Source organism: Sinocyclocheilus grahami, unplaced genomic scaffold (genome assembly GCF_001515645.1).
Source record: "Sinocyclocheilus grahami isolate Dianchi unplaced genomic scaffold, SAMN03320097.WGS_v1.1 scaffold54.1, whole genome shotgun sequence".
Classification (NCBI taxonomy): domain Eukaryota; kingdom Metazoa; phylum Chordata; class Actinopteri; order Cypriniformes; family Cyprinidae; genus Sinocyclocheilus; species Sinocyclocheilus grahami.
In genome coordinates, this window is record NW_015505233.1 from 3,402,172 (window position 1) to 3,416,553 (window position 14,382).

Genomic DNA, 14,382 nt, shown 5'->3' on the forward strand with positions numbered 1-14,382 from the left:
ATATATATATATATATACATATATATATATATATACTTTTTTTAGACAAGAAAATTAAGAAAATAAATAACATTTTACAACAAGGTTTAATTCATTAACATCAGTTAATGCATTAGGTATAATGAAGTAACCTTTTTACAGCATTTATTATTATAGATTATTGTAAATTTATAAATATATATAAAATATATTATAAAATGTATAATTTACTTGAACCTGAAATGTCAAAAATGTTTTAGTATATGTAGAAATTGACATTAATTGAGATTTATAAATTGTGTAAATGTATTGTTCATTTTTAGTTCATGATACCTAATGCATTAACAAATCAAACCTTATTGAAAGTTTTACCAAAATAATACTACATTTAAACGCCTTCAATAATCTCAGTCAGAGTCCCAGTCTAAGATTAAAGCACTTCTCAAAATCTCAGTCTGAAAATAAATCTTTCTTTCAATTATCTGTCTGAGATTCAAGATCTCTCTCAATCCCATTCAGACTTTAAACTCAGACTTGGATAATTGAAGGGAGAGGTTAAACATTCCTCTCAAACCCAGTCTGATACCGAGACCTATTATATTCTGAGGTTAAACTTTTCCATTTTCCCTTTCTGTAGTCACCAAACCTGACACAGCAGGGCTTCAGTGACACAAACACAATCAGAACAGTATATATGTGTGTGTGTGTGTCACAGTACAAAGCAGCAAAGAAAAGATGTATATATTTTTTGAAAGGATGTAGAGAAATGTGTGTGTGCATTGGGACGTTAAACCCAGGGGTGAAGACATGTTGTTGGTTGTCTCCACAGCTCATCGAGCATGTGACAGGCAACCAGTTATTTTGACTACACCTCACACAAACACAGAAAACTCACACTGATGGGATTAAAATATAAAGCCTGATCAAAATTCCAACCATACGCTAATATGAAGCACAGGGGAGAGAGATGTGACATGACAGTGAGATAGATGGAGGTAGATAGAGAAAGAGAGAAGGGAAAGAGACATACAAAGTGTGTGTATGTAAGTTTATCAGTGTCAGTGTTTTGGATGTAAAGAGGGGGTTTAATATTGGATTAATTTTCAGTCTGTGATAGTGTGTGTGCGCATGCAGGTATATTCTTGCAGTCAGATTAATTTTCAGTGTGAAATTGCACTGTAGGCGTGATATATGAGATTGATGATCAGTAAAAAAATTACTCCGTCTGTGTATGTGTGTGTGGGTGTGTGTGTGTGTGTATCGTACCAGTAGAATCGCCCTGGAGTTACTCTCTCATGAACAAGAATCCACTTTTTACCAAAGTCCACCGAGCTATAAAGCTGCAGCCAAAAGAGAAATAGACACATTCACTGTAAGATCCCTAACTGCAGCCAACAAAGGTAATTATCTTTCTCACACTTAATTATCCACATTATCTGCTTTTAATTGTTCAGTAGAAGTAGAACCTCTTGAGGCTGTGCAAGTGTGTGTGTGTGTGTGTGTGTGTACCCTCTGATCATGGCTATAGGCCAGTATCCAATTCTCCTGAGTAGGGTGAAACAGAAGACTCATGATATAGAAGTTAATATTGAACTTTTGAAAAGTGGCTCCTTCATCAGAACTGATAAGTAAACTACTCTCCACCTCCGGATCAGATAAAATCAGGATCTGAGGAAGAGGAAGAATTATATTAGCTTGATATTTTCTATCTGACAGTTTTATACATCTGTATCTCTGATGCATTTGAACACACTCACCTTCCTCTTATTGGTCGGACAGACGTACAGATAGCTCAGCATCGTTCTGATCATCACTTTATCTGTCAGCTTCTCGTATGTTGTCCCAAAATCTACTGACCTACAAATACACATTTTATCTGTTAATTTATTTTAAATATGGAAACACTTTACATTTGTTAAAATTAGTTAACTGCATTAGTTAACATGAACTAACAAAGAAAAAATATTTCTAAATCATTTATTTATCTTAGTTAATGTTAATTTCAACGTTTATTAACACATTTTTAAAAGTCGTATCTGTTAATATTATTTAATGGAACTTAGCTAACCTGAACCAACAATGAACAGCTGTATTTGTATTAAATGAAGTTTGCGAAGATTAATAAATACTGTAACAAATGTATTGCTAATTATTATTTAAAGGGATAGTTCAACCAAAAATGAAAATTCTGTCATTAATTACTCACCCTCATGTCGTTCCAAACCCGTAAGACCTTCGTTCATCTTCAGAACACAAATGAAGATATTTTGGATGAAATTTGAGAGCTTTCTGACCCTGCATAGACATTATTTTTGTTTTCTTTGCACACAAAAAGTATTCTCATAGCTTCATAACATGGTTGAACCACAGATGTCACATGGAGTTTTTTAATGATGTCCTTACTACCTTTCTGGGCTTTTAATGTGTCAGTTGCATTACTATCCATGGAGGGTCAGAAAACTCTTGAATTTAATTTAAAAAAAAACTTAATTCTTTGTTCCGAAGATGAGCGAAGATCTTACGGGTTTGAAACGTCATGAGGGTGAGTAATCTACTATATATTTTTTATGTAATAAAAGTAATCTTCTTAACAAATTCAACTTTTGATTTTTATAATATTTTTAAAATGCCAATGTTTAAAATAACTTTAAATTAATAAATGTTTCAGAAGTATTTTTCTTTGCTAGTTAATTTTAATTAATATAGTTAACAAGTAATGGAACCTTATTAGTTTTAAATTAAAATCCAATTCATACAATAACTTGAATACACCTCTTCTGTGGTAAACTATAAAAATCCCAAACTATGACATTTATAGGTTAGTTATTCATGTTTAAAAGAAAATATAATATATATATATATATATATATATACTGTATATACCAAAAAAATAGTACACTGTACACTGACACAAGAAACATACTACTGCTACTTGATGATTGCACTGCATGAGTCATTAAACTGAAACTTTTCTTAAATGGCGTAGAAGTTTTTCAAAACAATATGAAAGCAATATAAAGAGTATTTCTAGGCAACTGAAACATATCTTTAGATTTTCCTTACTTTTAGGATGTTTCCTTTTCTTTACTGTAGAGACTCGTGTGTCATTGACCCACACAGACATTTGAGTTCAAACAAAGCAAAGTGAAAACAAAAAAGAAGAGCTGAGGATTTTTTTAAGCCATTCAGCTTGTCCTAACCGGGCGTGACACAAGACGTTTTCTGAATCATGTGATTTTTCTGTCTTCACTGAAAGGGCAAAAGCGACAAAAGAGCCTTTAAGAACTTGTTGAATATACAGCTGTGTGGATCAGGATTTTGGACCAGTTCGATTTCACAAACTGCTACCCAGAAGGACAGAAACCAAACAACCAAAATGTCTTGTTGCGTGTCCCTTGTTGCCATCACAGCTGGTTAGTACAAAATCTCAAAATAACATGGACATGTGGACACAGTCTTTTGCCTCTTTATTAGACAGGCACAATAAAAGGTGACAGGAAACATCATGGGCCATGTTAGAACCCGCATCCCCCACGCGAGCTCTATAACTCGACGTGTCAGGAGCACGGTGCGCCACATCTGCAGCGAAGCTGAGATTTTCAGAAGTCATTGGCGTAATTAACTGAAGCTGTTATGTATGCGCATGTCTCCGTTCCATCGGAACTCATTAACACCGTCTCTTCTCCAGCAGGTACGACAGCAGACAGGAGAGTCTGCCGAACTCTTACAAGTATAATAACGCTAATGGTTTTAGGCCAGACAGTTGCTGGAGAAGCACACGTGTATGTGTCGTCTGAAGCATTATCTCCTCGAGTGCTCATCTCTGAATGCGCTGAGGGTGCTCATACTCTGACACTTTTACCATCGGATACAATTACACGGCTGTTCAGAGCTGTTGAGGTTATTTGGGTTGTGTAAGCTGTAGCGGCACAGGTGAAGAGGAAGATGGTTCTCTGAGTGCCCTCGAACAGTGCTTGAGTTCCTGCCCTAAAAAGCTCCTCTGACGTTTCTGGTCCGGTCAAGCTTCCCTCTCGCTCTCTCTCTCTCCTCCAGCAGATCTGCACTGTACTCAAGAGGACATTACTCCTCCTCTCAGGACAAATACGCCTGGGTACGTGTGTGTGATTTAACAATCTCATGGGCAGGCTGGATACTTTTTAGAGCGTGTATCTTTATTTTAAAACACAGGAGAGTGTGATTAACTAGCTCCTCTGAATGAGCCGTGATTTGTCTTCATTTTTTTTTCTCCTTTTATGCAGCCAACAGCAACATTCATTAATCATTCATACTGTTATTACCGACATCATTTACTACAGCCTGCAAGCTGAGCTTTAACATTCACCTCTTTTAATAACACAATGCCACATCCCTCCCCCCGCTACTGTCTCTCTCTCTCTCTCTCTCTCTCTCTTCCATTCACTCTCTCTTTGTTCCTCATTCTCTCCCATTCCTCCACTTTCCTTTTCCTCATTTCCTGTTTATGCCATTTCTGTTTGTGGAAGTTTGATAATGGCTTTCTGTTTTTTCTCTCTGTAAACCCCCCAGCTCACCTCCCTCTCTGAGTGACACACCAGGAGAGGAAATCTCATCAGGGCGTGCAGCCAAAAAGAAATTAAACAAAGCCTTCCTTCAAGGTGATTGCAGTGTGTATGTGTGTGCGAGCGCGAGCATTTGTGTCTATGCACACGTTTGCAGTGATGGCATGTTGATAAAGGATGATGTCATATTACATATCTCCCAAAACATATCAAGTAGGCCGTTTAATTATTGCAACATTGTTTTCATTATTCTTTTAATTAAAACGAACAAAAGTCCATCCAACTATCAGCTGTACTGATGATGATGATCATGTTGCGCTTGTGGCTACAATTACTCTTTAGTTCAATTCCATTTACATCCAGTTGTAATTTATAGAGTTTATGTGTAAATCACAATTTTAATAAATGGAAAAATCAAGCACATAACTATAATAAATAGAGTAATTAAATTTAAGGTGCAGAGAGGTGGTTATGTTGTATTATTAGGCTGATTTAAATAAAGCACTAATCATTTTACTTTTAAATATTATTAATATTTAAATTAAATTAAGGACAAAAAATTGTCAATTCAACATCTTTGAAGCCCCAATTCCACGGCAGGTCTGAACAGTACAGAAGCATAAAAGTAAAGGGGCTATACTAGTTCAGACAGAACCAGTTAGCCATTAAAAAATTGAGGTTCTAGGGTTTTTAAATTTAATTAAAGGTACTTTAATCGCAGTGAACTGTAGATTTCACTGGGAGACATTTTAATGGATAAAATAGTTTGGAAATGCTCAAGTGAGAAACACCCCAGTTGATAGGGGAATTTTTAAACAGACCCTTTCAGACAGCCAGAGAGAAATGCACCGCAGCAGTCTAATCAGAAACTTAAAAAAGCATACTAAAGTATGACGAGCTTCTCAGCAACTTGTAAAAAGCCAGAAAAAATTGTTTTGTGAATAGTGAGGGTTTATAAATGAGTAAATGATTGTTCTCTGTGATGTGAAGTCGAAATTAATGGGGGAAAATTTTCAAAAAGTGAGGTGACAGAATGTATAGTCAGTGCTTTCTTTCTTTATGTACAAGCCTGGCTTACACAGCTACCTTGCAATTCTTTTCTTTCCATTGTCTACGCACTATGACAGAGAGAGAGACAGAGAGAGAGTCGGGTCATGGTACAGAGCGTCCCAGGAGAAGACAGGGATTAAGTACTTCACCCAGGGGCATATCAGCAATGGTCAGTGAAAGTGCTTCCGAGCAGAATTTCATCCCAGATCTTTGCCATTCATATAGTCTGCTGTACTTGCCACTAACGCACTTGTGGCTAATGTACGAATGTGTGTTGATTTGTAATGGGCTGGAAGCGAAATACTAATACCACAGCATTATCAGATAATTTCATTCAGGCTGGTTCAGCAATGCTGCAGCAGTTAGAATGTTCACACCAGTTACTATTGAAAGAATGCAAGCTTTATGTCCCTGCCCTTTTCCTAGCACTGTTACAAAATGGTCCCTGTGCTCTCACTATAAAATACTGAGTAAAAAATATAGAGTCTGTAACACACATCCATGAGGAACGGCAAACTTTACATACAGAAGGCGTACAACAGATGATTCTGTATTTACATGAATTTATGAGCTGCCCCTTGTGAAAAAGAAGTGAGCTTAATTCTATTGAACGTGCACTATAGTGTGCTTCAAATCTTAAAAGTATAAAACAGTTTCTTACTACATATTTGTACATTTTTAAAAAGTGCACTATAATAATGTAAAATTAAATGTTTTAAAGTAAATTTTAATAATTATTTAAATAGCCATTTGTCATACTTTAAAGAAGTTAATTACACTTCATGTGTTGACTAACATACTAAAGCACATGTAAAGGACTTTGATTATAATTATATACATTTTTATTGTATTATAATTGTAATATAATTAAATTGGTTAAAACTGTAGATGCCTAATTATATATTACATTTAAGTTAAAAGTTAATAAAAAGTAATAAATTAATATATCCAAATTATACCAAAGTTAATAAATTACATACTAAATTGCAACTTCATCGTTTCAAATGTGCAATTACAAATACATGAAAATACATGCTAAACCAGTTTCAATAGAAATGGCATAAATGTATATTTTAGCTTACCATAAATGTGTCATTACTTTCAGCAGTAGACTTTAACCATATTTCGAAAACAATAGGAGGAATTATGAAATTTCATATAAAGATATAGTTAAACTACCTTTTAAAAAGCACTTTAATTTAAACGAATTGCTACGGTGGCCGAGAGAGCTCAATGCGCTGCAACACATGCAAATAGAAAAAGCACCAGCAAATTAAGAAAACATCTTCATCAGTTTGACAGCACATGTGCTGCAAATACTCTCAACACAATCAAATACAAAAACACGCTGCAAATGCTCACAGGACAAACAAATAAAGAAACGCGCTGCAAATGCTCACAACACAAACAAATAAAGAAATGCGCTGCAAAAACAGAAACGCGCCGCAAATGCTCATAACACAACCAAAGAAACGAAAACTCATAACACAGCCACGCAAGTACAGAAACGCAAGTACAGACCACAACGGGAGGACCCCAACAATGCCAAAATTACCCTAACAAAACGAAAATTAAACAAGTTTTTTTTTTATTGATTACTATATGTATAACCACAGTTGTACAAAACCATGGTTAAACTATGGTTAGTGTAGTAAATCCATGGTTAATTTGTGGCTACTATGGATTAACTATAGTAACCATTTTTATTTTTTTATATAATAAATGTATTCTTTATGGTTGTGTTGTGAGCATTTGCAGCCCGTTTCTGTTTCTGGTTGTGTTGTGAGCATTTGCAGCGCGTTTCTGTTTTTGCAGCGTGTTTCTTTATGGTTGGGTTGTGAACATTTGCAACCCGTTTCTGTTTTTGGTTGTGTTGTGAGCATTTGCAGCGCGTTTCTGTTTTTGCAGCACGTTTCTTTATTTGGTTGTGAATATTGCAGCAGGTTTCTTTATTTGTATGTGAATATTGCAGCACGTTTCTTTATTTGTTTGTGAATATTGCAGCACGTTTCTTTATTTGTTTGTGAATATTGCAGCACGTTTCTTAATTTGTTTTTGAATATTGCAGCACGTTTCTTTATTTGGTTGTGTTGTTAGCATTTGCAGCGTGTCTGTTGTCAAATTGATGAAGATGTTTTCTTAATTTGCAGGTGCTTTTTCTATTTGTATGTGTTTTTTTTCATTTGCAGCGCATTGAGCTCTCTCGGCCACCGTAAATTGCATTTAATATAAATGAAACTATAATACATTTTCATTGAATTGCATTATCATGCAATCATCATCCCACGTTCTTGATTGGTCAATTATGTACGATGTCTGCACACAACTGGTCAAACTACTTTTCTGTCATTAATTTCAGCAAGTTTCAAAACAATAGGTAAACCAAGCCAAATCCCAGACCCTTCAGGCAATTAAGAAATTCCAAACAGGACATGTCCGGGAAAAAGAGGGCATATGATAAGTTCTCTTTTTAAAACATACTAAAGAGTACTTTGTTTTCACAAGGGGTGCCAGAGCACTGATGCTCAAATAACTGAATAAACTCAGAGTTTCCATTCACAGAAGTAGGTTTACCTCCATAGCGAACTCTCCGTCACGGTTCCCAGGTTAAAGTCGAACAGTTTTGTCAAAATCAGGATCACCTGAAAGAAAAACATGCAGACATTTAACAAATCACCCAGCAGTCCCCATTTACACATTTCCCCAGCTACAGCACTCTTAATGTGCTACGATAAATGATAAAATGTCTGTCAGCCAGCTTTGCGGTGATGGATGAGAGTAAATATCAGGTGTGAATTTTATTATCTTGAGATGACAGCAGAATAAGAGGCAATGCACTCAGAGCCAGGATAGTCTGATGGAGGTAATGATGATCAGGGGAAGAAAAGAGAGATAGAGAGAGAGAAAAAAACATGACGCTGTACACGCATACGCTAAAACACAAACACGCTCAAGCTGTCAAATGTCACGCTGAAACGTGGCAGGTAAAATGCTTTGCTCTTCCCACCTGACAAAACATTCTGAGCACACACACATAAACAACAGCGAACAAACGAGCATCTGTCTTTCCACTGTGAGTTTTTACCACAAAAAAAGAAAAGGCTAGAGAGAGACTTTGAATAAAAAGCAGACAGTAAGTGGTCCCTTTGCGACCATGTCTGTGTGAGAACACAGTCTTCAGTATTGCGTCCACACACTAATGAATATTAGTCTAAAAGATCCAATATTTCATTTCACACTCCATGATTGTTCCCTAATGAGAGTTCAGTCAACAGGAGTATTGTCATTAACCTAAAAGAAAATTGAGTAATAATTCACAAAACGGATGCGGATGCAAACACAGCCGTTATAGGAAAACCTATTCCAGCCTATCGGCAGTCTGTGACTTTACTAACGCCGCCATACCAGGTCCTGTGTTTGCGTATGCGTGTGTGTGTGCAACCTTCACTCCTCACGGCCCCACCTGTGACGGGACGTTTTCATCTGAGGTTAATTAACCAATCAGAGGAGGACAAACTATTAGCATATCCAAATACAGCATATCTGAAAGAGCAGGACCCCAGTCAAACTCACTCAGCTTCCTGAACCAGCGAAACCACCGTGATACTAGAACTAATTACATCTCCTGAAAGAGCCAAAGAGAGAGAGACCGGTGTCCATGGGGCTGAAAATGAATATTAATATCAAAGTCGAGGTTTCTATTGTCCATTTCTATGAGGTCAATAATATGTGCAGGGATGTTATGCAGATTTAATTACATTTGCATATGAATGGTGGGTTTGATCAGTTCATGTTCAGGCTAAGATCAGATTCAGTTTAAACATGAATGACTTACTGTCATATTACAGTCAATACGCTGAGGTCTGTTCAGTCGCTTTATTCTTCTAACCTCAAATACATGAAAAAGCTTCGCCAGTACATTCATCTTTTTGTTCCTCTACCTTTTTGTTCTCTCAGAAATAAGTTTCATTTCATGCAAAACATGTCAACATTGTTGAAGACTCAACATTCCTGTCTTTTTCAGCTAGAGCCGGTATGTCATAAAATCTGAATCCTACAACTGAACATTTCCATTTCCATAATTCCCATATCTATTTCATTTACTTTATTGCATTTGCCCATGAAATATGATTATCTAAATTGCAGCTTATAGTGCTGTGCATGGCCATTTTGTTGTGCTCTGCATGATACCATGGAAACAACTCCTGCTAAGACCAATCAGTATCCACTGAAGGCTGCTCACTTGACAGTGACAACAAGTAGCAGTGAAATCAAAAACAATAACCGGAGTAAGAACAGATGGTATAGTACTACTAACATAGCTGATGTGTCTTCCAGGGGAAGCTTACAATACTTTTTACAGCTTTTGAGACCGAAATGGCAAGACATCACTTTAGGAACCTTTTTTTTGTTTGTTTGTTTTTTTCCAAACTGGACGTTTACTCTGGTGCCTACAAGCATTAAAAACAGTAGGATTCACTAAAAGTGTATTGCATGTGTGTATATTTTCATATTACACAAAAAGACATCAGGTGTACACAGTAAAAAAAGGCACATGCAATTTGAACAACCAGTTTTTGCCTATAAGTTTTTTTCCAACGTTAAAATGACAATAAACAATGTCTGCTGAACCTTTATTCTGTGGCCCAATATTTAACAATGTTAGAATGTAATTAGATATATGATTACATTAAACTATAATTTACTAATTCAGAATATTCCAACATTAATGTACAGTATGTGTTTCAGCCATATTCAATAAGATCCTAAATCAGTTCTAAGTCATTTTCATTTAGCCAAAGTAATATGTACCCTGTGGCTTGAATAACAATAGTTTATTTTATTAGTCTTTTTAATAATAAGTATATCAGTATAGCATCTGTGCCTGCAGAATTCCACAGAAACCTTTGCAAATTTCTGCAGAATTACAACACACATTGCATGCTCATTTATTAAAGACTGGCTAATTTGATGATGCTTTTAGAAACTAATAAAAGTGAAGTACTCTAAGCACATTTAACGTGTTTTGCCATATTGCTATAAACTCATTAGAGGTCAGCAATCTGCATGTTTACCCCCCAAATAAATACAGAAAACATGAAAAAATGTACATGTTTGACCAATTCTCACAGCAATGTTCTAACTATTCATAGTAAGCGCCTTTTTGCACAAATAAGCACAAAACATTTTTCTTTCCCCCCCCCCCATTGATTACTGTTTTCCAAGTTACTACCCTACTAAAATTATTCTGTTTTATTTATGTTGTTGTGGACCATGACATTTTGAAGAAGACTCAAGGCTATTCTCAAAGAGGATCATAAGCCTTTTAAAATCCACTCATGGGAAATCATGATACACTTGTAAACTTCAGCTTTTAAGCTATAACTTTTTAAAAATGAAATAATATATGAAGTGGGACAGGTTGACATTTTAAATCAATTTGTTGACTGAAAGTCTTACTTTCTCCATTTTTCTTTTGAAGCCATTATAGAATGTTGTATTCTTTATTTTTTCTAAGAGAAGAATAAGGCCTGTGAGGGGTTTCTAGTTTCCTAGCCACAGAACATAAATGATACCGATCTTGGCTTAACTAAATGCAACTTGAACTGGGGAGTATTGTTGCATCAATACCAAAATTTTGGCTTCAGTAGAATACCAGCCTCTGGCACCTCAACTAAATCAACATCTTAAGCAACAAATAAACAGCCTCAGGCAAAATGAAATGAAACTACTGTAGGACTGTTAAATAGGCCCAGTGTCAATAATTCATGATTATCTCATCATTTCTAATACATTAACACACTTAGTAATGTGTATGTGTTGGATTTAGTGACTGCAATGCTTATGAAAAAAGTAGATTTCTACAACAGTTTAAGCACAATTCTTCAGTTTCTCAAAATGCACAGGGAATGCAAATTCTAAACCAATGCCAAGCTGCAATGAGTAAATAATATAACAATTTCACATACAATTATATGAAAAATGCTTTTTGTTGATTGTCTTAAGTAATGTTTTTACAATAATACCATATTTATGGAGCTTTGATGTCAAATCCCACCATACAAAAAGTGCATATGACTTTAGATTTGTTAATCCCATCTGGATTTTATTTGTAAATTTCTTTAAGTACAGAACGAAACAGCTGTAACGTCAAAAGATAAATGTGTTGAAAAACATAACACATTTAATGAATCTCACACATTAACACATTCACTTTCATGCTTCAAGTCACAGTGCCTGAAATGCCAAACTATGCTAAAGAGCGGAACATTATTGACTGGGCCAAGTAACGATATTTGCCAAATTACTTTTTTTAGTGTTGGTATACCAATCAATCCTATTGGAGAGTAAAACAGACTAGAGGCTCATGATTCCCCAGCAGGTTGTCTGAGGCAAAAATAACCTAGAAAACCATGCTCGTACCTGAAAGCAAACAGCGGCAATCTGGGACCGCAAGCACAAACAATCAAGAAAACAAGATGACCCATTTTAAGTGGTAATTTTACTGCAAATGATGAAGGCCATAATTAAAACGGTTTCCGAAACCCTACACTTGGGTAGGTGATTAAAAAGTCTATATGTTCTGTGTCAGTTTTTCGGTCTGAGACTTTGTTTTCAAACACTCAGATGAATTCAATTAAAATGGTGAAATGAAATGGAACTACCTGCTCATTGTTCCACTGGCATTCCAACAGCAAAATGCAGTCAGAGTAAAGCACTGAACATTCTACAGGACAACACTGAATTTTACATTGCAATACTGTTTCTATGAGAGCAGAGAAACACGTTCATTGTGATTCTGCTCTCAAAGGAGTCACGCAGCACATTGTGACTTTTGTTTCTCTCTGGTGGACTTCGCAGCTCATATCTCAGTGTTTTTGGCACTAATTTGTTTCTGTGTACTGTAATACACCCCCTGAGTTAGCGCCAAACTGAAATTTATGCTCACAATTTGAATAAAATACAAAGGACGGAGGAATCTTTATTCTCTCATAAATCCAGTGATCATGAACAGACTGGGCATAATATATCAGTTTAACTCTAGTGGAATTGAAACAATCAGTTTCGATGTGTGCTTGGAGTGTGTGGAATATTAATCCAACATTCCTCACTTTTTCATTTTCCCCCCTTTTCATTCCCTTTTATAGTGTTTCCTCCTCAATCTGTCTTCTAGTGCTCTCTGAGTATCATGTTTAGACGCTGCCGTATGAATCAATAAACTTCAAGGCATTAAAAAATGTTGCAAAATGGAGGGAGGGGATGGGATGAAAAAGTAGAATTGATTTTTTAAAGTGGTTCATTTTAATAACATAAAGCTGTATTATCATATGCTTCGCATGTCTGAATAGTATAACGAGGTAGGGTAAAAATGGAGGTTGAATGGAAGGCCTGCATTCATAGTATCATAAATTCTGTGGTAGTAATAAAATCTTAGATACATTTGTACTACTATATTTGTTTGTTTGTGTCCGGTGCTTTATTTGGGGCTGTAGGGTATCGTACCGCTTTACGCTCTAATGATAAACCATCAAAGTAAATGAAAGACCCTCCATGTTTTCTGTTTGCAAGTATGTCAGAGTTCTCACAGCGTGATTTGAAATGCAGACACTCATAGCATGAAATAGAGTTTATGGGGATAATACACACAATAGATGAATTTCAAGAAAGAGTTCGTGCTTTGGGGCGAGAGGCGTTTTCTCATCAGTCAAATAAGCAAAAGATGTGCGCTCTCACACACATACACACACCTAGAAAAGGAGAATACTTATTCATATTTATGTTTTATTAATGCTCATTGCTTTGCCTTAGGAAAATCCACAAATCATTGCATTGCTCGATTCTGTCTTGTTGAAAATTTCAATCATTTTCACCCACTTCTGGATCTTATTTTGTGTTTATTCACCAGAAAGCCTGGGGGCCTCACAAGGCCATAATAAAAACTCTGTACATTATCCAGTTCCATAAACATAATCCTCAAGTACACATCTGCATATGAATATACATGTGTGAATATAAATGACCTTCATACGCATCGCTCTGAGATGATCCCCCAGTTAGAGCGCAAGCAGGTGCACATATGCGCACACATTCATACACAACACACATACACACGCAGTGCATAAAGTTTCTGCTGAGAGCAGCAGCCTTCATAACACTGCCAACAGCTGGGAGGTTTATTTTACTGCATGTTATAAAAAGAAACCCTCATGTAAGCATACACATAAACACACACATATAAATCTTTACGTGTAACCAAACTTGGATATCTTGTGCATATTTTGAGCTCCTCTTTTTTGGTTTTATATATAAAATGCTTGTGCTTTTTTCACTTTTTCTATTGTTTATTTCGATTCTTTCTGTAGCTTTTCCACAGCTTAGAGAACTGGGCAGGAATTCCAGACTTCTGATTGCAAAACTCCTTGAATCTTCAGTCATGTTCCACGCTCCATTTTTCTGACGAATCACTGGCACATGAGCTTCTGCCAACATACATACACAAACAAGTCATAAAGTCATCAGCTAGTACTTTGGGTACTTGTTTTGCTATGTCCTCTTAGGAACTCATTTTTGAGAATGGTCTCAATTGAAATAAAGGTACATAAATAACCAAATAATATCTTAATTAAAATCTGAAAATCTTAAGGTGTAGGAATACATATTTTTACAATAACAGAGGGAGGTCTTCACAAGTGACAATGACAATGACAATGACAATGACAATTTATTTACAAGCTTAACATGCACATGATAAATGAGTGCACGTCTTCCTGGTGGCTTTATCTCACCCCATGTAATGATTACATCCAGTTAAAAG

General features: G+C 35.9%; 1 protein-coding gene across 1 annotated transcript in view; it reads right to left on the minus strand.

Annotated features, from left to right (window-relative positions):
- Positions 1 to 14,382, minus strand: part of sorcs3b (sortilin related VPS10 domain containing receptor 3b) — a 70,061-nt gene that overhangs the window by 43,433 nt on the left and 12,246 nt on the right. The window contains exons 2-5 of the mRNA XM_016269735.1: positions 8,142 to 8,209; positions 1,737 to 1,836; positions 1,489 to 1,647; positions 1,246 to 1,319 (exon numbers count right to left, since the gene is read on the minus strand). Coding sequence (XP_016125221.1) covers positions 1,246 to 1,319; positions 1,489 to 1,647; positions 1,737 to 1,836; positions 8,142 to 8,209 — 401 coding nt within the window. The remainder of the gene's footprint in view (positions 1 to 1,245; positions 1,320 to 1,488; positions 1,648 to 1,736; positions 1,837 to 8,141; positions 8,210 to 14,382) is intronic.